The following is a 23,171-nucleotide window of genomic DNA, read 5'->3' as shown; positions in this document are numbered from 1 at the left end:
CCCACACCCTTGAGTTCTCAGATCCCCTGGAGGACTCGTGTTCCGGAGTGGGTTCAGGGCCCTCCCTGACATGCAGTGTCCGGATTGTCTGAGGATATCAGGGTGAGGCTGAAGCAAGCACTGGCACCTCCTGATGACCCCGTGACCGGCTGGACATCCCCCCTCCTGTCCTGGTTGCATTGCCCCCTCCTGTCCCTCCCTCTGCAGGGAGGGAGCAGCATGTGCATGGACCAGACAGCTTGCTTTGAAGCCTCTATGACATCGGCTCCCTGAGCCTGAGTTTCCCCATTCTACATTTGGGATAATTAGGACCTAATTAAGACCTAATTTTACCCCGAGTATAGAAAAATTAGAACATAAAATGTGGCTGGAAGGATTTAATGAGACAATGCACATGAAGACTTAGCACAAAGTCTGCCAGTCAGTGAGTAGATACTATTATTACTAATTGTTACTTTCTGGAAATTACGGTGTCCAGGGGTCACGTGCCTAGGGCCCAGCACATAGGAGGCGCTCCAAGTGAAGGGAACCACCCACCAGCAGACACAGTACCGCTCACCCTGCTGCCCCCACTCTGGACCATCTGTGCCATTCCTGCCCTGGGGAGAAAGGTGTCCTGGGCACTGGTTCTCATTGACAGCAGGGTCACTGGGGCAGCCAGGGGTGGGCACAAGACCTGAACACACTCTCCCGGGCCGGGCCCCTCGTTTGCAGCCCCAGAGCCCATTCCAGAGAATGGGTGGCTGGTGCAGAGGGCCATGAGGGTTTGCAGGGCTCCTCAGGGATGGCTGGTGGCGCCACCTGGTGGTGAGCACAGCACTGCTCCTGCAGCCGTGGCTCCGCTGGCTCGGAGCGCCACCGCCTTCTGCCCATCTGACGTTCCCTTCCATTCACATGCACTGACCACCTTCCATGTGTAAAGGCTTAAGGACCCCAACTCTGCTGTGGGGCAGAAGCCGCTGAAGTCCAAGTCACTATGCCTCCCTCTCCAGCCTGGCTCTGACCTGCGGGTGTGGGTTCTTCTGGGGTCTGCCAGAATTCACTCAGGATATCCTTGAAGGCAGGTGGCCCTCCAGTGGCTTCTAGAAACCAAGGCTGGGGAAAGGGGCTTTGTTCTTGGCCTTGAGCTAGACAGGAATGGGAAACCCCATGGTGGTCACTCCCTGTGGTGGCCACTGCCTGAGTACCCCGCAGACCTCCCTCTCCACTGGGAGGGGTCTGGGGTCCCCAGAGGGACTGGCCCGGCTTCTGGGCCCCCTCCAGACCAGCACGGAGTCCCGACTGGGCCCAGAGCTGTGTGTATAAAGTTTCAGGAGGAGCAGTAAGGGTTAGGAGGCTGCGCTGTGCTCTATCCAGCCTTGCCCAGCCCTGGCACTAACATGCTGTGCTGTAGGCATGGGGGGGGGGGAGGGCTTGCCCTGCCCTGGGCCTTGGTCGCCTTGTGGTAGAATGGGGGTGGGGTGGGAGAGTGAGCAGGAGGATGGCGACAGTCCCTGCGGCATGCAGCCTTGCTGTTGTTGTGAAGTGCAGCTTGCAGGCTGGCTACGTCAGAACTGCGGGCCAGGACTGCGGCACCTGCATCTACACATGCCGAGGCTGAGAGCTGAGGAAGCTGATTATCACTCCTTCCTGGGAGACAGCAACGATGAGGACAGTGTGGTGGCTCCAGGGATCCTGAGAAGCAGAGGCACGCCCTGCACCCCAGTTGAATTTTCCTGCCTTTCTGCGGAGGTCGGGGGAGGGGTCGCCCCACTGCTGGCCTGTCGGACCCCACCACCCACAGCAGCAGAGGGGATGCACAGAGCGCAGCCAGGCGGCCCCCATCCTTCGCTCCGTCCCTCTGGCTGTTGCACTGGTTCAAAGGGCAGTGGCGGTGGGGCTGGACCAGCTGGGGGTGGGAGTGGGGGCCCTTGCTGTCTGAGGAGGTATTTTCAGAGTCCCCCTCCCTCCGGAGTTTCCAGCGATAGAATGGAGCCCTGTCTAGTATTTGACCAAATATGGTGGTATCTCTGGATGAGCGCGAGCCCCAGCCAGCTTCCCGGCTATGCTGTGGAAACCTGCCCTGCACAGATTAATCTTGTGACGCTCAGGAGGGCCTCGAGCCCCGCGTTCTTCCCTCCGGCCGATTCCTGTAAATGGCTAAAAGTGGCCCCTCAGCAGGACACTGCAGCCTGGGATGTCTGTTCACCGTGTCCCTCCCCTGTCCTCTTCACACTCCCTTCCGTCCCCTCCTCTGCCTCCCCAAGTGGACTCACTCGCTCACCATTGGCTGGGCTGTTCACTTGAGCGAGAGAGGTTGTTCGACCAGCGTCCCGCTGGGCTGGTCAGTTCAGCGTGTGATTCCAGGACACATAGACCCCGGGGTCACCTGAGCTCACAAAACTGTCCCCAGAGCCCTTGAAACCCTGAGCTCCCTTAGCCAGGAGGGTGGCCGGACAGGGCAGAAGTTCCCTTGGCTGAGCAGTGGGCACTGTGCTAGCACTAAAGTTAATTAGAACAGCTGATGTTTATAAAAAACAATTGTAAAATTATAATAATTTTGACAATTAACTGTTAAGTGTTTATTGAGCAGTTACTACATGCCAGGCACCGTGCCAGTCGTTTAACATGGGTTATCTCTTTCAGTCATTATAACAGCCCTAGATGTTGAATGCCTCGAGGATTCCCATTCTAGATACATGGGAACTAAGCCTCGAATGATTTCAGGGAGACATGGGCTAGGCCACTGTTGATTCCTGGGCGCAACACCCATTTTACAGAGAGGGAAACTGAGGTTGAGAGAGAATAAAAGTCATAGACAGTCATATGGAGCCAGGTCCCTGGAGCGGAGACCTTCTCCATACAAGGGGGAATGTGACGGCAGGAAGGCCAGCACGACTGGCCACGACGTCCTCATGGGTCTGAGACTTGGCCCGTGTGAGAACACAGATTCACAAACACATTCCCAGCAGGCCAGAACTGCACAGAAAATATCCCAAGAAAAACAATGTGGGCTGGTGGATAGAGCCCTGCACAGCGCCAGGGAGGAACTCCAGCTCTGGCATCTGTAACGCACTGTGTAATCCAGGACCAGTCCCTTTTTGCTCCGGCCAGCCTCAGTTTCCCCACTTGTGAACTAAGGAGGTGGCACTCCGGTCATCAAGGGCTATTGAGCTCACCTGAGACCGGCTGAGGCCGGAGCACCCGAGTCCGCTACCCTGGGAGGGGGGGCCTGTGTCCTGCTCCTGGCCAGCACGCTCTGAGAACATTTGCTCTCCTGACCAACGGACAGCCCGTCCCTCCTCTGCCCTCACCCCCTTGCCATCCCCAAAGCAAACGAAGCTGATTGTCTTAGCCGGCCCTGTGGGTGCTGGCCGGCCGGCCGGCCGCAGGCCACAGGCGGAGGTGCCACCCGCCAGAGCCCCGCCAGACACACAGGGCATTGTCCCTCAGTCAACAGCCCCTGGGCACCTCTGCGGGCTCCTGGCCTGCCCCCACGCCCCTCACCGCCTGCCACTGCGCCAGGCCCAACCAGCTGGGGGCCCAAGGCTCCCAGCGAGGATGAGCCCACCCACCCCCAGCAGCCCCCTGATGAGCTATAATTGCTTCGCTCCATCCTGTCGCTGCCATTCTCTTGGTGGAGGCATCTGGGGTTCCAGGCGGGCGGCAGCTGCAGGCTGGCCGCCTGGCTCGTCGGGATGGACTGGCTGTACAACCTGGTACGTGGCGCTTCCCTACCCCCCACCCCCACCCCTCTTTAGGGCCCGAGCGTTTCGGTACTTCTTTCCTATTGATTAATGTCTGCCTCTGTTTGGCTTGGAACCTGCAGAGTCCTCCCCTTGTCCTCTCCCCCAGGACGAGAGAGAAACAGACTGGTCTCACAGACTGGTCTCACAGACTGCAGCCATGGCCAGTAGCTCAGGCCTCTGAACGGTGCTCGGCCCGTCCACACTGAAGCCCTTTCAGGCCAAAGGCATCTGGGGAGATGCTGGCAAACTTAGTTATCGGGGTTTTTCCAAAGAGTCCTTGGGTCCTGAGAGCCAGGCTGTGTGACCTTGGGCAAGTCCTTCGGTGCCTCTGGTTCCCATCTGCAACCTGAGGCTGGGGGCGGGGGGATGTTGATTCCATTCTGGGTTTCTCTGGAGGAAGAACTGGAGTTTAAGGATGCCAGGTGAGAAACTCAGATGAGATGAGAGAGTCTGTTGTTAGAGAGACAGTTTTCTGCGCAAGAATCTAGGACCAGAAAGGAAGACTTCAGTGCCTGGAATCTCTGTCATGGAGTTTGCTCCAGGAAATGGCCCTGCCAAGAAGGACTTTGCTGGAACTTGTTTCCAAGGGTCAGGACTTGCTGGGTAGCCTGGAAAGTCAGGCACGGGCCCAGCAAACCATGGGGTGAGGGACACAGGGCAGGTAGGGGCCTGGCTAGGTCCCAGGGAGAGATGAAATTCCCCCCCGAAGGTCCGTCCCATCTGGCCGGCCCTGGCCCCACCCGAGTCCTGGCCCTTCTCTCCCTGGCTTCCCGAGAAGTCTGGGTCCTCTCTGGAGTGAGCCAGAGGCTTTCCTGACACTCCCGGCTCTGAGGGCAGAAGTGGACAGCAGCAGGTGGGGGGCGGATACGAGTGGGTAAGGAGAGGGTGGGGGGTGGGGCAGGCAGAGGGTCAGGGGCTGCAGGAGGGGGGCACAGGTGTCAGGGAGTCCGACAGAGATCCTTGGCTCTACCTGCCCATCTCCCCAGCTTCATCTCACGCCCCTCCCCCTGCACGCTCTACTCCAGCCTCACTGTTGCCTTTCAGCAAAGCCCTCAGCCAACTCACATCTCTCACACTCTTTCCCATCTGCCACCCCCTCGTCCTCCAAACTTCACCTGAAATGCCCGCACCTCAGAAAGGCTTTGCGGGGCCCCTACCCTGTCACCTGGCTACGTGGGTGGCCTTGTTCTTCTCTAAGCACGCACTGCACGGCCCCACCATCACTGTTGTCTCTAGTGAGATTTAGGTGTTTGTTTTCATGCTCAGCATCTGTTCTTTCTCCCAGACTAAGCCACAGAAGGCAGGGATGGTGACAGCCATGCGTCCACTTGGACATGGGGGATAAGACAGGGTGTGGAAGCTGACCCCACGCCTGCTCTCATGGAGTCTATGCTTAGCAGGGGACAGACATAGACAAGAGTCCCATATACAGACCGTAAGACAATAGTCTTATGAGCAAGAGGCATGTGGCCTTAAGGGCACAAGAGGGCCCGCCAAGGCACCCCTGAGGAGTGACCCTGGAGGGCTGAGAGGCACTCAGAAAGTGAGGAGGGGCAGGACTCTGCAGGTCGTGGCCTGTGACAAGTCCCAGTGGCAGGAAGGAGCATGGTGAGAGGCAGAAACTGGGAGAAGACCAGAGGCTGGAGCACGGGTGTGAGAGGAAGCGCGGGCCCAGGAAGGTGCCTTGATTAGACTGGCATTTCAACAGCTGCTCTTAGCCCTGGTGTGGAGAACGGCTTGGGAGGAGACAGGGGCGGTTTGGGGAGACCAGGTAGGAGACTGCTGAGCTGTTCAGGGAAGTGAGGCTAGTGGTGCAGCTAGAGAGAAGTGGATGGGTGGGGAGATTTTTATTTCAAGGTGGGGGGGAAGACTTTATTTACAAATAACAGCATTTAGAAAAGATCCATCCTTGGCCCTTAAAAACCTTTTCATCAATTCAAATGCGTGGGGAGAGTATTCCAAGGTGCACCAGGCAGGACTGAGCAATGAGCGTGGTGCATGGAAGTGTTGGTACATGGGTGCAGCGGGCTGGTGGGACAGGGCAGGACACACCTCCGTAAGGCCTTTCCTCTTCCCCCTCCCCTCTCCCCTCTCTGGGTGCTGAGTCTTGGCCTACAGGGAGGGGGTCCTGGCTCTCTCACCTTTGACCTGTGACCTTCCTCCTCAGCTGTTTCTTCTCACCATTTCCATCTTTCTGGGGCTGGGCCAGCCCAGGAACCCCAAGAGCAAGAGGAAGGGGCAAGGGCGGCCTGGGCCCCTGGCCCCTGGGCCTCATCAGGTGCCGCTGGACCTGGTATCACGGGCGAAGCCATACGCCCGCATGGAGGAATACGAGAGAAACCTTGGGGAGATGGTGGCCCAGCTGAGGAACAGCTCCGAGCCAGTGAGGAGGAAGTGTGAGGTCAACCTACAGCTGTGGCTGTCCAACAAGAGAAGCCTGTCACCATGGGGCTACAGGTAGGCCAGCCTGGGTAGCCGTGGGCAGGCTGGGTTGCGTGTTGAGGGCTGCATGTGGAAGGGGGAAACACCGTGTGCATGGTCCCTGTCATCATTAAGAGTTAAGACTGTGAAGGCAGAGGCCTGAGTGCTTGGGATGGAATTCTGGCTCTGCTTCTTGCTTGCTGTGTGGGTTTGGGCAAGCTGCTCGGCCTCTCTGCAAAGAGACACCCATGCACAGCGCTGCTGCTGCTGTTCTTCAAGCCCCCCCACAGTGCCTGCAAGGCCTTGCCGGAACATCGCTTTCTCCAGCTTGGAGTGTCTTGTATGCGCTTCTCAGTCACTGCACTTCCAGGTGGTCCTGAGTTGGCCGTGTCCGTGTCGGACTCATGCTGGACTTGGACCTTCCCCATGCCCGCACTGGAGTCACCTATGGATTCTCCTGCTCCATCTAGTTAAAACCTCCAGGGCCGAGGCCCAGAAAGTGGGCCTTTATACATCATCCCATGATTAGGATGCACAGCTGGGTTTGGGAATCATGACCTGCTGCCCCTAGATGACCGGGAAGGGTCTTACCTTGGTTTGCATGCAGCTCCACGTCCCAGCCCAGCACCTGGCACACAGAAGGGGCCACCTGTGTGTGTGTTGAATGCACAACGAAGACACAGGCTAACCCTGAAGGGGCCTCACTCACAAACCCAGGCTATACAACTGATGTCCTGAGACTCCGGAATAACATGTTCAGTAGAACTTTCTGTGATGGTGTAAAGTCCAACTGGCATTTCTAACAAGTTCCCAGGTGATCCTGGCACTGCAGGTCCACAGGTCAAGTTCACTGCCCACATTTAGTAGCTGAGGAAACTGAGGCACAGCGAAGGCAAGGTCACAAATCAAGTCCCTATACCCCCATCTGTGGGCAGGAACTCCTCTGTGTTGCCCATCAGTGAACACCCAATGTCAAGGACAGACTCACTCACATGGTGGGTGTGTGAAAAATATTTGTTGAATGAATAGAAACTAAGTCAGGATAGACCCCAGGCCTCCTGACTCCTCTTGCAGTGGGAATTAAGCATACATGTCCTATCCTATGTTACTTCTTGTGGATTAAATTTCTTAAGACTATAAGTAAGGGGGAGGGAGACAGAGGGGCCTTAGCTTCTTTGTGACCCTATGGCACTGTGTGGTATTAGGATAGGAATCTTGTTGAATGAAAGAAGAAAACTGGGTGACTAATTGGTGACCTTGAACCTGGATAACCTTGGGGCACCTGACTTGTCCTCCAAGATTCTTTTTTTCACCTGACCTGGTTACTGCCCTCCCTGTGGCATCGCACGGTGTTGCTGTGGGAAGGAAAACCTGGGTTAGGAAAAGCAGGGGCATGGTGTGTGGGCTCCAATTTTCTCCCTGAGTCCTGTTCTCTCCGGCCTTCCTGCAGCATCAATCACGACCCCAGCCGCGTCCCTGTGGACCTGCCAGAGGCTCGGTGCCTGTGTCTGGGCTGCGTGAACCCCTTCACCATGCAGGAGGACCGCAGCATGGTGAGCGTGCCGGTGTTCAGCCAGGTGCCTGTGCGCCGCCGCCTCTGCCCGCTGCCTCCGCGCACCGGGCCCTGCCGCCAGCGCGCGGTCATGGAGACCATTGCTGTGGGCTGCACCTGCATCTTCTGAACCGCCTGGGCCCAGAGCCTTCGGGGAGCTGGAGACCGCCCGCCCTGCACCCCTATACCACGCAAAGCCAGTGTGAAAAGTAAACGCTGTCTTTCTAAAGCAAGACCTTGGGTTTGCTCCTTGTGGCTCTGAAGCCAAAACCAGGGTCGGGGTAGGAGGTTCCAGGGAGGTAGATTTCAGATCAACATAAAGGAGGATTTTCCATCACTCAGAGTTCTCCAACACTGAAATAGGTTATTTTAAAAAATTACTGTATTTCTTCCTACCATTTAGGGCAGTCACATACTTCCTTTAATTTGGGTTTATAAGCCTTACTCCAGCCACGCTGTTGGAGCTTGGATGGCACGAACCTATGCAGGAGTGACCAGGTGTTAACTCTCCCCAGTTAAGGCTGGGACTGTTGCAAACAGTCTCTTCAGAAACAGCGAGCTCCCCATCTCTAGAAGGGTCCAGCTAAGTAAGGCTGAGCCTCTCAAGAATATTGTGGAGCAGATTCCTGCTCTGGGTGGAATAAAGTCTCTTTCAACTCGGCTTCTCTGCAGGTCAGCCTTAGACCGGAGGAGAGCCTCCGGCTTGCCAAAGAGCAGGGGTTTCTAACCTGGGCTGGCGAGCCCCTGAAATGTTCACATGGGAATGAATTTTTTGGGGGGCTGGGGATCTCTGACTTCGAACAAACACTGGAGTTGAGAAACATCAACACAAATCATTCTTTCAACCAGCCTTACCCACCGGGGGATCTGGTTAGACGGTTTGCTGACATCGGTGGTGTTCAAACTTTAGGTAACGCCAGCATCGTCCCGAGGCCTTGTTACAACCCAGATTGCCCAGCCCTCGCGGAGTGATTCAGGGTCAGTAGGTTCGAGGTGGGGGCTGAGGCTCGCATTCCTACTGCAGCGTGTCCTGCAGCTGGCCTGGAGACCGCACTTCGAGAACCACTGGCTTCTATCAAGACACTTGGCTGATCAAAAAGGCCGTGTGGATGGATTTGCCCCAAAGCTTCTCCTGGCTCCTTGCCCCCTCGATACTAATTCCCACCCACCCGGCAGCCCCTTGCAACTCAATCCTTCCCCTGCCCTCCTAGCCCCTGCAGCACATCCGAAGTCAGCTGCTCTCAGATCTAAAAATACTCGCCCTCCCCCAGGACAGCTGAGGGGCTCCGGCTATTTTCCGAGGGTAAGAATAGCTGGCACGTTAGAGTTAATTTCAATAAGAGGGCCAACAGCCAGTATAGAAATACTTGGCTGCTCTAACTTCGATGCTTAAAGCAGCTTTAGCTGTGAATGTATTCAGGCTCCATAATTCATGAAAGGGCACTGGTTAGGTATGTGTCTGTCTGGGGTGGTAAGTAACTTACCTTTTTTGGTATTGTTCTAGAGTGGATACTGGTTAAAATTACCCCAGGAAGCTTCAGCCTGGCTCCAGACACATGGAAAATAGATTCCGTGTGCCAGCCCAAGCTGATGCCTTCAGCAGCCTCGTCTCCTCCCTGGGGGTTGCTTGCCTCTGAGGCCCCCGCAGCCTGCTTGCTCTTCAGGCCTTAAGACTTGAGCCGCACATGAAGGACCCGTGTTCCCCAAGGCCTGTTGGTGGGGTGAGGGTGAGGGAAGAGTTGGGTGGCAGAAGGGTGCTTCAGCTTTGGGAGGAGACCCCAGGTGTCCTGGGGCATGGGGATTGGGTGGGGAAACTCCGCACCCGGTGGGATTCCTGCCAGACCATCAGACACAGGGAGATCTTCAGTAAGCGCCAGTGAACTTATTGGTTTCCTATGGAGATTGTCTTTTCCTCTTTCCGGTCTTCAGTTTTCTCATCTGTCAAATGAACAGATGGGATTTAGTCTCTCCAGGGTCTTTTGCAGTTTTATCATTCTGTGACTCAGGAGCTTGGTCTCCAGAGCCCGGGCTGGCAGTGCACCCTTCCCAGTGCCCTGGTTTGCAGGCAGCAGCAGGGAGCTCAGCACCTTTGGAGAATGGGTCTGCACCGTGCCCCTAAACTCCTTTGGTCTAAGTTCAAACGCGTCTCATGCCTTCCCCTTTCTAGCGAGAATCCCCCACTCCATAAGAACGGGCTCCTCATCCCCCAGCCTCAGTGTTGTATCCCCAGCACCTAGCATACTGCCACGTGCAAAACAGGGGTGCAGCGCTTGGTGAATGAGTGAAGGCATGCATTCACGCACGGAGACCTCAGGGAGAGCCCAAGATCTGTCCCTAGCTCCCTCTGTTGCTCCTTCAAAGGTGGGTTCAGGAGCAAGGCATTCCTCCCTCCCCACTGTTCGTCACCCACCCCCAGCTCTACCCTCCATAGCCCTCCTCCCCTGAAAGAGTTGAAATCTTGCTTCAGTCACCTGCTCTAGGGGCAAAGTTCCTTCGAGGAGTTTGGGCATGCACTACACTGCCCCCGGGACTGCTGAGAATGTGTGGCCTCCTTCCTGTTTTGTTTGGCAGACTGTAGGGCTCTCTCTGTCTTTGCAAACACTCCCTCTCTCTTCTCCCAGAGCACTGCGGATCCTTGGGGGCTTCAGTCCTGGCCTGAGTGGAGGGTGGGCCTGGGGACGGAGGCTTCCTGCTGGTTCTCATGCTCCCTTCAACTGCCTTCAGGAATCTCTGCCCTTTTCTTGTAGGTGAGAAGGTGGTGAGATCCAGCTCTCAGGTTCGGGCTTGGGGAAGCGGGCAGCGTGGGCATCTTGGCCTGGTTTGGCCCTGAGCTGTTCAGGCCTGCCTGTCCAGACAAAGGAAGCTCCTGAAGCAGCAGCCAGCTCCACAGCAGTCAGGCTGGGGCAGGGAGCCAAAGTGCCAGCTTTGGGGATCAGATGTGAAACGTCCTGGTTTTTTCCCTCTCCGTACGTCCTCAGGGATGCACAGGGTGGTTGTCAGAAGCAGTTGGGGATTGGTCTCAGCTGCCCTGCCCAATACCAATGATCATCAGTTACACCGTGATCGCCTGGGCCACCTTCACTTTAAACATAAACCACAAAAGTATGCCGTTACACACAGATTTCACCGGACTTGAGAGGAACAAGAGGGCACAACCCCATTTGGATCGCCTCTTCTCCAGGGGTGGGTCCTGACAATTCTAAGCCAATCAGCTTAATCTCATCCCAACTGAGTCCTAAGCCAATCAGCATGTGGCATTTACTTGGCCACAGTAACTGGTTCAGCAGGGCCCCAGCTGGCCCAGAGCCCAGACTGTGGTTCAGAGGTCGTGGGAGAAGACCCTCTCACCCTGGGAGCTGTTGGCAGCCATCCTTGACCATGAGAGAAGAAGTGACGCTGGAGCTGCACAGCGCCCTGAGCCTGGACTGTTGTGATAACCAGGACACCCTTCTATTGCTCAGGCCAGTGTGAGTCTGGCTTTCCACTCCACCAAGTTTGGCGTCTTACCTACGTGTCGACTTCCCGATTCCTGTAACAACCAAGGACACGCCTCTCGCACTTTAAAGGCACCTTCTCTCTCACGACCACAACTGTCGCCTTGGCACGGAATTCATGTGATTTTAAGGAGAAGCTCAGATTTAAGCTCTGTTCCATGAATTCACCAAGAGACCTTGGGCAAGTTATGTAGTCACTTTGGGCTTTTATCTCTACCTTTTTAACAAAAGGGAAGTTGGCGGGATGACCTCTGGGGTTGTTCCGGCCGGGAAAGCCCCCGTTTCAGTGTGCTGGGCAGTGTCTGTCCTCCTGGGCCCAACCCCAGAGCCGGATTTAGCAGGGCTGGGTGGGACCTGGGCGTTGAATCAGGTTAACGCTGAACTCCATCCCGACACCTCTTCTTCCCTTCCTCTGCTGGGGTTAATGTTTGGGGGTCAGGTGTGACTGCCCTCTGCCCTCTGGGGCCTTGTCTCCTTGCAAGGCGTGTTCCACTCCACACCCCCTGCAGCAGGGACACAGTGGCCAGTCCCTCCAAGTGCTAAGGAAGTTCTCCTCTTCCTATGGCCCGGGCCTGGTAGGTTTCCCGTTTTCCACTGGTTGCCAGGAAGCTCGGAGCCATGCTGACAGCCCCGTGGGGGTGACCACCTCTTCCTTGGGCCCTGCCACAATCCTCTTCCCCCAATAGGCGGTGTTGTTGAGGGGCTTGCATGGTGTCTAATCATTTAATGAGGCACCTCACATCCAGTAGGTCCTCAGTAAATGGGAGCTACTATCATGCCTTCTGTTTACTGATTCTCCCTTCTACTTTATTTGTAACCATCTGGTTACACGTGTTGTTGCTGGTGTTGCCACAGGTATGTTTCGGGCCTGGGCAGTGCAACCCAGTAAAGACCTGGATTCTGAGTTCTCTGTCTTCCATTCCCTCCCACTGCTACCCGTTTCCTAGTTAGAAAATCACGTTAGAAGCGGCTGGAGATGGTGGGTTTTTATTTCTTCTTTTAAAAAAATAAATAAAGTGAATACACTGGTTTGAATTTTCTTCCCCTGTTACTCTCTCCCTCGGAACAACCACTCTGAGCATCCTTAAGATGGAGAGGCAGAGAACGGGCCGCCTGGACCCACGCTGGACAGAGGACACTTGATGCAGGGAGGCCAGCAGGGGGCCTGGCGGGCGAGTGAGGCTGGCCCAGCCTCGGCCGCCGAGGCGGTGCTCCACCTGCAGCTGGGGGTGGACGTTCCCGGGCTCGCTCCAGACCTCACAGTTCAGTCTTCACCTTGTGCATCAGATCCTTCTGGTCAATTTTGTCCAGGTCCTGGTACCAGCGGTTGTAAGCCAGCAGGGCCACATTCTTGGCGGCTACAGCCATGACCTCCACAGAGCTGGCCGCCCACTCCAGGGCATTGAGGTGGAAGAGTTGGTCATGGAGTGCGAATCGAGGGAGGGTGGTGCGGGAGCCGTGGATGGGGTGGGCCTGCCACTCAGCTGTCTGCACGGAATAATAGGAGCGGAAGAGGGTCTTCAGCTGGGACCGAAGGAGGGGTTTGGGGGACTGGACTCGCCAAACGGCTGCCTCCTGAGGCTGCTTCCGCCGGAAGTTGGTTGAGATGTTGACGGGACAGACATTGTCCAGGGCCCAGAAGAAGGTGGGGAAATCTGTGGTAAGGATGTTGGCGAAGGGGAAAAGCTTAGGGTCAGGGAAGCCGAAGTATGAAGAGTTGAGGTAGCCATGGACCAAGGAGACTACGGTGGGCTGGAAAGAGTCCTGGGTGACGTCCAGGGGCGGGTCAAAGCCTTCGAAGGCGATGGTGCTGCTGTTGCCCAGGTGCAGGGGGGTGGCGATGACCACTATGTCGTAGAAGTCAAAGCCAATGCCCGCCTCATTCTCATACTCTACTAGGTACAAGGGTTTCCCTTCTGGAAGAGAGCACAAAAGTCAACTTATTTCTTAGCTTCTACCCACCGATCTTCCACCTGGGGCCCAGCACAGAGGGTATGAGACCCTGGGGACAGCTGGGCTGTCCCGATGGCAGGCCCTCGTCTTTCTACGTTGGTGTGGCTGCAGGGCGAGCACTGGGCCGGGAGTCAGGAGACTCAAGCTCTGGCTCTGCTCTTGCCACAGACTGTGGCTCAGAATCCTCACTGGTCGAATGAACAGAGCCAGACCGATATAAACCTCAGTGTTCCGGCTCTGACACCTGAATTGGGACAACAGTGCCCTCTGGTGTCACTTGGTAGAGCTGGGGCTTCCCAAAGTTTTTCTGGAATCCTCTCAGGCACGTCACAGACTGGGGTTTAGGGACTGAACAGGTGTATAAGTGTTCACTGTCTAGGAAAGGAGTGGCCACGCCCCCTGCCCCACCCACTCACCTGTATGCTGCAGGGTCACAGAGGTCACTGTGGCATGGATCACGTTGGCCTTGGACAGCTTGAGCAGACCAGAACAAACCAGCTTGTTGCCTCCCTCCACAGACCACAGGGTGCCTTGGGCCCCGGCTAGTGCCATGGCTCCTGGGCAAAGCGGGGAGGGGGTTGGTGGGCTCTCAGAACCTCTGGGCAGTGGGGCCGAAGAATCCACCACCATACTGTCTGGGCCTCCCTCCCAGGCCAAGACTCCTCCCAACCATGGGCATGGAGAGACAGCACACGTGAAGATAAATACAACACATTTCCAATGCTATGAAGTGAAAACTCTATGTTCAACGCAAGGGCCAGCTACAGAAGACCACAGGTTGTAGGATTCTGTTTAGACTACCTGCAGTGGGCAAACCCACAGAGACACAGCAGATTCGTGGTTGCCCAGGGCTGGAGAGCTGGGGGTACTGGGGAGGTGACGGCTGAAGCTAAAGGTATGAGGTTACTTCTGGGGGCGATGAAAATGTGGAGGATGCACAACTGTGAATATCCTCAAAACCACTCAAGTGTACACTTTAAATGGGTAAGTGGTGTGTTATGTGAATTATATCTTGAAGGACACACACAAAATACGAAAGAGTGAACAGGGAAGCCCTGAGGGGCCACCTGGTGGGATCTGAAGGCTGGGAAGGAGCCACAGGAACCGTATCCTGGGCATGTGGAAGTTGCCTGTTAATTCCAAATCTTTCCATTCATTCATTCAACAAGAATGGGCTGAGTGCCTACAATGGTCTAACCAGGGAAGACACCAATTCCTGCCCTCAGAAAGCATCGATTCTAGTGGGAGATAAAGTAAGTAAATGTAACAGTCCACTGGAGGATGATACCTGCAGGGTAGAGGGCCTGGGACTGCTGGGGGCGGGGGGCGGGGGTTGAGGTATAACTTAAATCTGGGCGGTAGGGTGGCTTCAATGGAAAGGTACCATTTGCACAAAGACACAGTGGGGAAAGAGCATTTACTGTGACTGTGACTCAGGGAAAAATGTTTCAGGTAGAGGGAGGGCCACATGAGAACACTCAGGTGGGGACGAGGCCAGGGTGGCTGGACTGGGGTGAGTGAGTGGGGGTGGGGAGGTGGAGCCTAGGCCACAGAGGGCCTTGCAGGCCACTGAACGGACTTCAGGCTTCTCCTGAAGGAAAGAGGGAGCCCTTATGGAGTTTCACATGCAGGGCTGCCATGGTGTCTTTTGCTTTAACAGGATCATTCAGCAGACGTGTTGAGAATAGCCTGTAGGGGATGGTGGGCAGGGTGGGGGTGGGGGAATGGACCTGGTGGGGGACTTGCAGTAATCCAGGTGAGGGATGCTAGTGGTTTAGGCCCTGGAGGAAGCAGTGGTGGGAAACCGTTGGATTCTGGGTATGTGCGGAAGTAAAGCAGATGGGATTTGTTGACACACCAGGTGAAGAATACGTCGGAAGGAAGTGAATCAAGGTTTTTGGCCGGACCAATGGAAAGGAGTAATTACCAACCAAGTTGGGAGGGGCAGGCCTGCAGGGAAAGGTCAGGAGCTCAGGTCTGGACAGGCTGAGTGTGAGATGCCCACTAAACCTCCCAGTGGAGACAAAGGGGTGGTGGCCGACACAACGCATGAGACTGCAGTTCTGGAGAGAGGTCGGGGCCGGAGGTCAGGTCTGGGGGACAGGTGGGTGGAACCTAGTGCCTTGGGACTGGCTGAGCTCGCTGAGGGAGCACGAGAGCGGGACCAAGGACTGAGCCTGGGCGCCTCCCTGTTACGGGCGCTGGTAGAAGAAAAGGGCCCTGCCAAGCAGGCAGGGAGGAGAGGCCGGCGAGTGCCGGTGCAATTTCTCGGCCGTACATGCCTAGCCCCCATCCTCCCACTGCCCTAGAAAAATCCTGCATCTTCCAAGGCCCAGTGTGGTCGCCAAGCCTTGGGGGAGATAGGCCCCATAGGCCCTCCAAGGCAGATTTAGTTGTGACCCCTCTGGTGGCCTGTGCTGGAGGACAGGGGTTGTGCACATGCCCACTGGCCCCAGTCCTGAGTGGGAAGAGGAGGTGGGCTAAGAGATGAATACCCAGGGCCCAGAGACCCCCTTGGGGTAGTTCCTGAAACTAACCTAATCAGTAGTGGAAAACCATTAGATCTGAGACCTGAGCCTCGCTTTCACCATCTGTGAAGTCAGGTAAACACCATTTCCTGCAAGCTCAGAGGACCCATGCCAGAATCAAGCGGGGCTGGGGCAACAGAGTGCTCAGGCAACGGTACTGAGCCGGGCAGATGTGAGGTTATTATGGGGATCTCAGCCATGCTGGGCACTGTGGGTCAGGGAGGGGCAGGTGGGCAGGCCGAGGCCTGCGGGCTTACCAGCAAAGGCAGGCATTGCTGCTGACTGGCCGTAGCTGGCCCGCAGGACGGCGGAGACGATGTCGTCTATAAAGCGCTGTGTGACGCCCACCTGGAGCAGGGACTCAGCCACAGAGCGCTGGGTCATGTTGATGAAGCTGGACTCCCCCAGCGAATAGAGCAGCTCCTCCACGCCCGAGAAGGCGTAACCGTGGGCCTGGTACTTATAGATCCTGGGAGACACGTGGAGCTGGGGCCCTTGTGCAGAAAGGTCTTTGGGCTGACCACCCGCTGCTGGGTCCCTGCACCTGGGCTGACCACCCACTGCTGGGTCACTACATCTGGGAGGCCCAGCAGGGACCCGCCCTCCTCTCTATGTAGAGGTCAGAGAGAGACAGGTTACATTCCCCTTGGCCTGTTCACTGGCTGTGGTGGGCCTGTCCCATCTAGAGGGACAGTGCAGAGGGAAGGACAAATACCCCAGAATCCCACTAGACCTGGCTTCACGCTGGGGCTCTGCTGACTGACAGGTGCAAAAGCCACTTGTCTACCTTTCTCCCCCACCCGGCTGCTGCATGTCCCAGGCTAGCCCTGCCCGGTGCCTGAGTTTACAACCCATGCTTAGTTTAGCAGAGGGAAAGAAAACGCTATGGTGACAACACCAGAGACCATGCCTGTACCAACTCGGTACGTTTCTCACGCTGGGGGCTTGCTCAGGACCAGGACGGAACGGCACTGGGTTCCTTCCCCATCTCTTTTTCCCTCTCCCTCTGGAAGCCCCCCAGCTCCGCCCAGCCCTACCTCATGAACTTCTCCATGACCTCCTCCACCCACATCTGCAGTCGCAGGAAGCTGATGCCGTAGTGCCACCAGAGGCGGAAGAGGTTCAGCAGGTACCAGTCAGTCTCCTCCAGCACAAAGTTCTCCCCGCCGAAGATGGCGCTCCTGCCCACTACCTCACGCCGGTGTTTCAGCCCTGCAGAGACAAGGGGGAGCCCCTCAGGTCCCCTTCAGAGGGCCCCCCAGGAGAACTAGCTGGGCCTGAAGCTGAAATTCGGGACCTCCCTGAAGGACGCAGATGCACCGGGTCCACTGACGGGAATACGAACACTACGGTTTGTTCACCTGTGCTGTTTGCTCACAACAGGAAGCAAATACACTGGGGAGGTGTTGGGCCTGGCTAGTCCATAAAGAGATGCAAATGAAAATAATGTACTGTTTTACATTTTTTCCCCCAAAAGGAATCCTCTCAGCTGCAAGCGAAATTCAGGTGTCATCCTGGAATGTCAGGAGTGGGCAGCGCTGGGCACCAAGACCACATGGGACAAACCACAGCTCCTTGTAACCATCCACCCTCTACAGCTTACAGAGCACAGGAGTAGCTCCCTCCCTCCTCTCATGGCCTGCAAAGAGGCAGGGCGGGTGTCAAAAGTGTGGAAACTGAGGCTTAGAGGTTATAGGGCCTGCCCCACGGCACAGGTTTCTGTCTTTTCCCCTCTGATTCCTGCTTCTGAGTCACCAGTAAGTACGTTCCTTCAGCCTCCTTCCAGAGAGATTTTGTGCCAATACTCATACATGGTGTATCTCTGTGAGTTATCCCCGCCGCCCCACCACCACATTCTGTGCACTGTTCTGCACCTTCCTGACATGCTGTGTCTTGGAGACTGTCTTACACCTGGCCATAAGGGACATCCCCATCTGGCTGACCAGTCTGTGTACTTTAAGAACAATTTATTTAATTCCAGAACCCAGTGGGTGGGCAGGCAGGGTATTTTCAAACTTCTGCTGTTTTAAACATTGCTGTGATGAGTAAGCTTGTGTGTGTGCCTCTGTGCATGTGCAATGCCACTTCTGCAAAGTGGAATGTCAGGGTCAGATAGTACATGCGTTTGTGTTTTTGAAAGACACTGCTGGGATCACACCCCAGCTCTCTCCCTTTTTAGCTGCATGGCCTTAGCCATGGTATATACATTTTCTGAGCCTCCATTTCCTCAGGAGGAGATATAACCCCCATCTTGTAGGCTGGTAGAGAGGAGGATCAGAGGTGATGTCTACATACCACCTACAAGGATGCCAGGTACCTGGCAAGCACATAGCATGTGCAAGCCATTTTGATCATGATTATTAAGAGGCAGCAAATTAAAAGGGAAAGAAACTGGCCTTTGAGTCAAACCTGAGCTGTAATCCGGGCTCTGCAACTAACTCACTGTGTAACCTCAGGCAAGTTCCTTCCCCTCTCTGGTTTCAGCTGCTCCATCTGTAAAACGAGGAGATTGGGCTACATGACCTTCTGGCCTTGACCACTGGGGCAATCTGGGAGGGGCCTGATGGCTGCTGCCAGCCCCAGAGGCTGGACGATGGAGCCCCAGACGGCACACTCACCCAGGTGCTTGACGAAGTCCTGCATGTGCAGGCTCAGCGAGTGGAAGGAGGCGGCCCCGCTCTCGTAGTGCTGCTTGTTGACCGAGATGGTGGCCAAGCGGCCGCCCACCGTCCCCTTCTCAAACACGTCGATCTGCACCCGGGCGCCAAAATGCTGCTGGAGGAAATGGGTCACCGCAGAGCCCCCAATTCCAGCTCCAACCACGGCTGTCCAGTGGGCCCGGGAGGCAGGCAAGGAAAGAGACAGAGGATGGGCGTGAGACTGCGGGCCATACTTCCTCAGCTTCCTGGGCCAGTGATTCCCAGGCACTTGCATAGGCTTGTAACATCTCAAAAAAGGCAATCTGCAGACTAGTTTTTGGTAAAGCTATTAGTAAAGAAAGGACACTCTGAAAACTGCCATCTACTGTAATCCTCACTTTGTAAAGAAAAGGACACATTAGCAGCAAAAAAGCAGGCACCTCAAAATTCAGGATGATCATTTAAAGAGAATAAATTTCATCTGATACAAAACTCATTGCATTGCACCTGCTTTTATTTCACTATGAAAACCTAGTCACTGACAGGTACTGTTAGGCAGACCAGTGTTTGGAAACCACTTCTTAATCCAAGGATTGGCTATAGTTCGCAGACCAAACCTATGCAGATGCTTGTTTTTGCAGACAAAAAGTTTTACTGGAATGCAGCCAAATACTTTCTTTAGCTTACTGTCCTGGCTGCGCGCATGTAAGGCAGAGTTGAGTAGTTGAACAGAGCCATTTGGCCTGCAAAAGCTAGAATAGTTACTCTCTGACCCTTGACTGAAGAAGTCAGCCAACCCTTGGTCTAGTCCAACCTTTTACCTGACACATCATTTCTGTATGTTTGCCAAGACCGGAATGCACCCTGTGACGGACGGGTTGCTCATTGCCCTATAGTGTACTTTTTTCCAGCTTGGACACCTGTTACAATGTTTCAGCTCTTTGAGGTCTTTGTGGGTCTTATCATCCATTGTCTTTCCTACACCTCTTGCTTTCCTGTTATTTGCAAACTTTGCTCACATGCCATCGTATTCTTATCCAAGTCACTGGTAAAATGTTTGACTGCACAGGACTGTGAGGTGCTATGGGGAACCACTGGCCAGACAGACACTAATCCTGACTAGGACTGAGAGAGGACAGTAAAGCAGCTATGGCGCTACTGAACTGTCCTGACACCATACCCACTGTCTTTGCCCACCATGGATCTGGTCCTCTCATACGACAGGCTAGGAACCCTATCCAAAAAGAATATAAGATAAATCTGGTGCGATTTGTCCTTGCTAGACCTATGTTGGATGCTAACATCACAAGTACCTGCCAAGAAGGCAAAAAACAACAAAAAGAAACACACAAAAAACAAGGTTGTTAATCAGCTGGCCTCCACTTACTTAGTCCATTCCCTGCCTGGCCCTTGTACTACTCCACCTTCTTATCTGTCTGGACTTCTTTTGCTGTGGAGCATGTGACTGCTCTGCTCTCTCTCTCTCGCCTGTGCCTTGTCCGCGTTGCTCACTTTACCAGGAATGTGCTGTCACTCTCTGCCTCGCTGACTCCTATGACCCTCACGTCATCCCTTGCTTTGGCTGACCCAGCTAAGACAAGTCAGGTGTCCCTCCAGCATATTTCCGCATAACACTCTCCTTACCCTTGGCCTGGTCCTCAGCTCGTTCTGCTCAAGGTCCATTTAAGGATTGAGAGCAGGTATCTACGCCCCCAGGTCCTGGCAGGCAGTGGAGTTCATTAAGTATTTGTTGTACCTTGAAAAACAAACCACTTCCTCTTTCTCAGTGTTTACAAAGCCACGTCCAAGAATGCCATTAACCTTTTTAAAACAGTGTGTTCACCTCTCCTCCATTTGCAAGAGCCCCAATTCACCCATTTTTCCAAAGAACCTGCTATCACAAGGCCTGGAAGCTGTCTAAGGGCCACAGGGCGGCAAAAGACCTCACTCACTCAACACCCATGAACTGACTGATAGCTGCTCTCTGGTCTACGGTAAGATGTGCCGGGGCACAAGTAGAATCAGACGGGGCCTCTGCCCTCCTGAGCCCAGGCTGCAGTGGGCAGACAGACTCACACACAATCAGCTATGACAATGTGTAATTAAGTGCGACAACAGGGTTCCAGGGAATCCTGAGGAGGAAGCAATGAGCTCTGCCTGAGGGTGGGTAGGCAAAAGGGGAAGAAGCATTTGGTTGGGACCTTGGAGGACACCAGCTTTGTTTGTGAGTGGAAACACGTTCTCCACAGAGAGAAGGGCGTGAGCAGGGCAGTGTGTGGAACTCTGGGACTTCAAGGGTCCAATGCCACACTGAGGTGTTCACATTTGAACCTGCAGCAGTCTGAGGGTTAAGCTGTGCTAACAGGAAGCTCCTCGTTCTAGACGGGGTAGAGTCCAAAACACTGAAGGAGGACAGAGGCTCCTGTCAGAGGGCTGAGGACAATCAGGAAACTACAGGGCAGGCTGGCACTGCCATGTGTCTTGCTCTAGATGCCCCTGGGGCAAGGTGGGCAGGGCCGGCAGGAATGAGGCAGGTGGCAAGCTTTGCACTGCCAGAAACAGTAGTGCTGGGAGGAGGCCCTGAGCCTTCCGCAGTGGTCTGTGGGGAGTGTCCTTCTCTGCTGTCCACTCCCAAGAGATGGAGTGCCCAGCACCTCCACACACTGCCTCCCTAACTTTCCCCCATCCTCCAAAGCCTGGCTCAAAATCTACTTTCTCCACATCTTCTTTGACCACTGTAGCCATCAAGATTTTCTCTTTCCTCTGAAAACCCAGAATCAGTCCCAAACTGATTTCTGGCAGGCTTCAGTCTGTCTTAACCCTCGGCAGCCCGGGCTGTGGTTCTGGAACCCACGAAGCCTTAGCACTGCACTGAGAATAAGTCTGTGGTGCGCCCCTCCCTGCCGAGTGCAGTGCACGGAGGGCAGATAAGAGGAGTAGGGACCCTGACTCCCCCAGGCCAGAAGCCCAACATCTCTGCCTACTATGGACATTTTATATGTGAGGGACATGACAATCTTCGAGTCATGTTGAGTTAAATGACAATTGTTAAGAGGAAAAAACTATAAATAAATATGGAATGCTAGTGGATGATATGCATAACGAAGTACTTAGTAAAGTGTCCTGATGCTTGCAATTTATTTTGAAATCCATTAAAATTAAGATGGATCAATGGGTGTGTGATAGGTATGTGATAAGACAAGTACAGTAGCAGTGTGTTACTGGCAGAAACCAGGTGGTAGGTATACAGATGATTACTGCGTAATTCTTTCAACTTTGGTGTATGTTCGAAAGTTTTTGAAATGAAATATTGAGGAAAAAACCCCCAAAACCCCCCACCAAAAACAGAAACAAAAAACCCAACCAAACCCCACAAATAAAATGACTGCTGTCAAAACGTTCCCCACTCTGTCACTCAGCCAATCTATCTCCAGCAGACCTACCATGGGTTCTGTCTCCACTTAGGCCATCTCCTACTCTCGCAAGGTTCTGGCTTAGATGTTGCCTCCAGGAAGCCCTCCAGGGCCCTCCCAGAGCCATCGAAGGCTGAGGTGAAGTGCATTTCCTCTATATCAGGGTACTTACAGCCTTGTATGTATGTACTTCCATGTATTATTCAGCCTTCCCCTGCAGAACTATGAGCACGGTGCGTACTACTCAGGCCTTCAATAAACCTTTGTGTATGACAACCTTCCAGACTCTGTCCTCTGTCATAGGGGCACCTGGCAAAAAGCCAGGTCCATGGCAGATGCTCACTGTTTCTGAATCTTTCGGTGAGATCAGTGGCCAGTCCTGCCCCAAGCCTATTTCCCGCCCGAGACAGCCAGGGACGAATGTCCACACCACCCTCCGCATCAGCACCTTGCCTACGGCAGGCAGTCCCCTTCCTTGCCCCGCCGCCGTCCCTTACCTCTTCTCTCCACCCAGGTCCTCTCCTGAGGACCCTTCCGTCACCCATCTCTCTTCCCCATCCCCCACCCAGCTGCGGCCAGTTAAGAACCCTTTTCCCGCGCACGCAGCCCTCCCCAGCTCAGCACCCCACCGCGTCCTTCCCGCACCGATTTTACTGGGCCGGGCGTCTCCGCCTGTAGCGGCGGCTGCGAGGAGCGTGGCCAGCGTGGCGAAGAGGCGGGCAGCGGGGGCCATGGCGGGCGGCAACAGGGGCAGCACTCCGGGGCTGGGGTGCTAGCGTGTTGGCGCTGTGCTCACCGCCCCGCCCCGGAGCGCCACTGGCCGTCCCGCCTTCCCGACTCGCAGTTTACGGCCTCTCATTGGACAAGAAGCCTTCCCTCTCGGGCACAGGGCCCTCATTAGCTGCCCCTCTCTCCGGGAAGGCTCTATCATTGGCAGCTTCCCCATCCCGCCTCCTGACTGTGGGCTCCTCATTGGCTGGCTCGTCTTGCTCCCAAGCAGGTGTGCATTCTTCGGATGCTCAGCATCAGGACCAGGATCCTGCTGCAGGGAGATTGGTGGAAGAGAAAGAATTAAAGCGTCGACCTCCTCGGTTCAAGGCCAACCTCTTACAGTTACTAACTGTAACGCGCCTTCTCTGTGTCTCATTCAGTTTCGCTGCTCTGCCTTTCCCAGTGGTTGAGACAATCATGTGAGGTAAGGAAGGTGAAAACAGTTGGCAGTGTCTGCTAGCGCTGGAAATTGCTGACCAGGCTGAAATAAGGCCAGATGCTTTTGAGGCTGCTGGTACAGTTGTTGTTGTTGTTATTTCAGTTTCTACATACAGCTAATATCTCTGCCTTCTACCCAAAAACAAAACCAAACAACCCAAAACAAAGCAAAAAGTCTTCATGCACTCTCTACTCACAGGGGAGGAAGGGATAAGCTCCCATTTCCAGCCTCTG

General features: G+C 54.9%; 2 protein-coding genes across 2 annotated transcripts; one reads left to right on the top strand and one right to left on the bottom strand.

Annotated features, from left to right (window-relative positions):
• The first annotated feature begins 3,351 nt into the window (after positions 1 to 3,351).
• Positions 3,352 to 7,936, top strand: IL17B (interleukin 17B). Its single transcript, XM_028528820.2, has 3 exons — positions 3,352 to 3,698; positions 5,896 to 6,185; positions 7,600 to 7,936. Exons 1-3 carry the CDS (start codon positions 3,678 to 3,680, stop codon positions 7,829 to 7,831), a joined length of 543 nt encoding a protein of 180 aa, XP_028384621.1. The 5' UTR covers positions 3,352 to 3,677; the 3' UTR covers positions 7,832 to 7,936.
• Positions 7,937 to 12,168: 4,232 nt separating this feature from the next.
• PCYOX1L (prenylcysteine oxidase 1 like) lies at positions 12,169 to 22,529 on the bottom strand. The gene is made up of 6 exons (XM_028528629.2): positions 22,374 to 22,529; positions 18,295 to 18,501; positions 16,714 to 16,888; positions 15,934 to 16,145; positions 13,565 to 13,705; positions 12,169 to 13,111 (listed from the first exon to the last, which is right to left on the bottom strand). The coding sequence occupies exons 1-6, from the start codon at positions 22,459 to 22,461 to the stop codon at positions 12,453 to 12,455; spliced, it is 1,482 nt and encodes a 493-aa protein (XP_028384430.1). The 5' UTR covers positions 22,462 to 22,529; the 3' UTR covers positions 12,169 to 12,452.
• Positions 22,530 to 23,171: the final 642 nt, after the last annotated feature.

The sequence above is a fragment of the Phyllostomus discolor genome, chromosome 13 (genome assembly GCF_004126475.2).
Source record: "Phyllostomus discolor isolate MPI-MPIP mPhyDis1 chromosome 13, mPhyDis1.pri.v3, whole genome shotgun sequence".
NCBI lineage: Eukaryota > Metazoa > Chordata > Mammalia > Chiroptera > Phyllostomidae > Phyllostomus > Phyllostomus discolor.
This window is presented reverse-complemented; position numbering and strand designations above follow the sequence as displayed.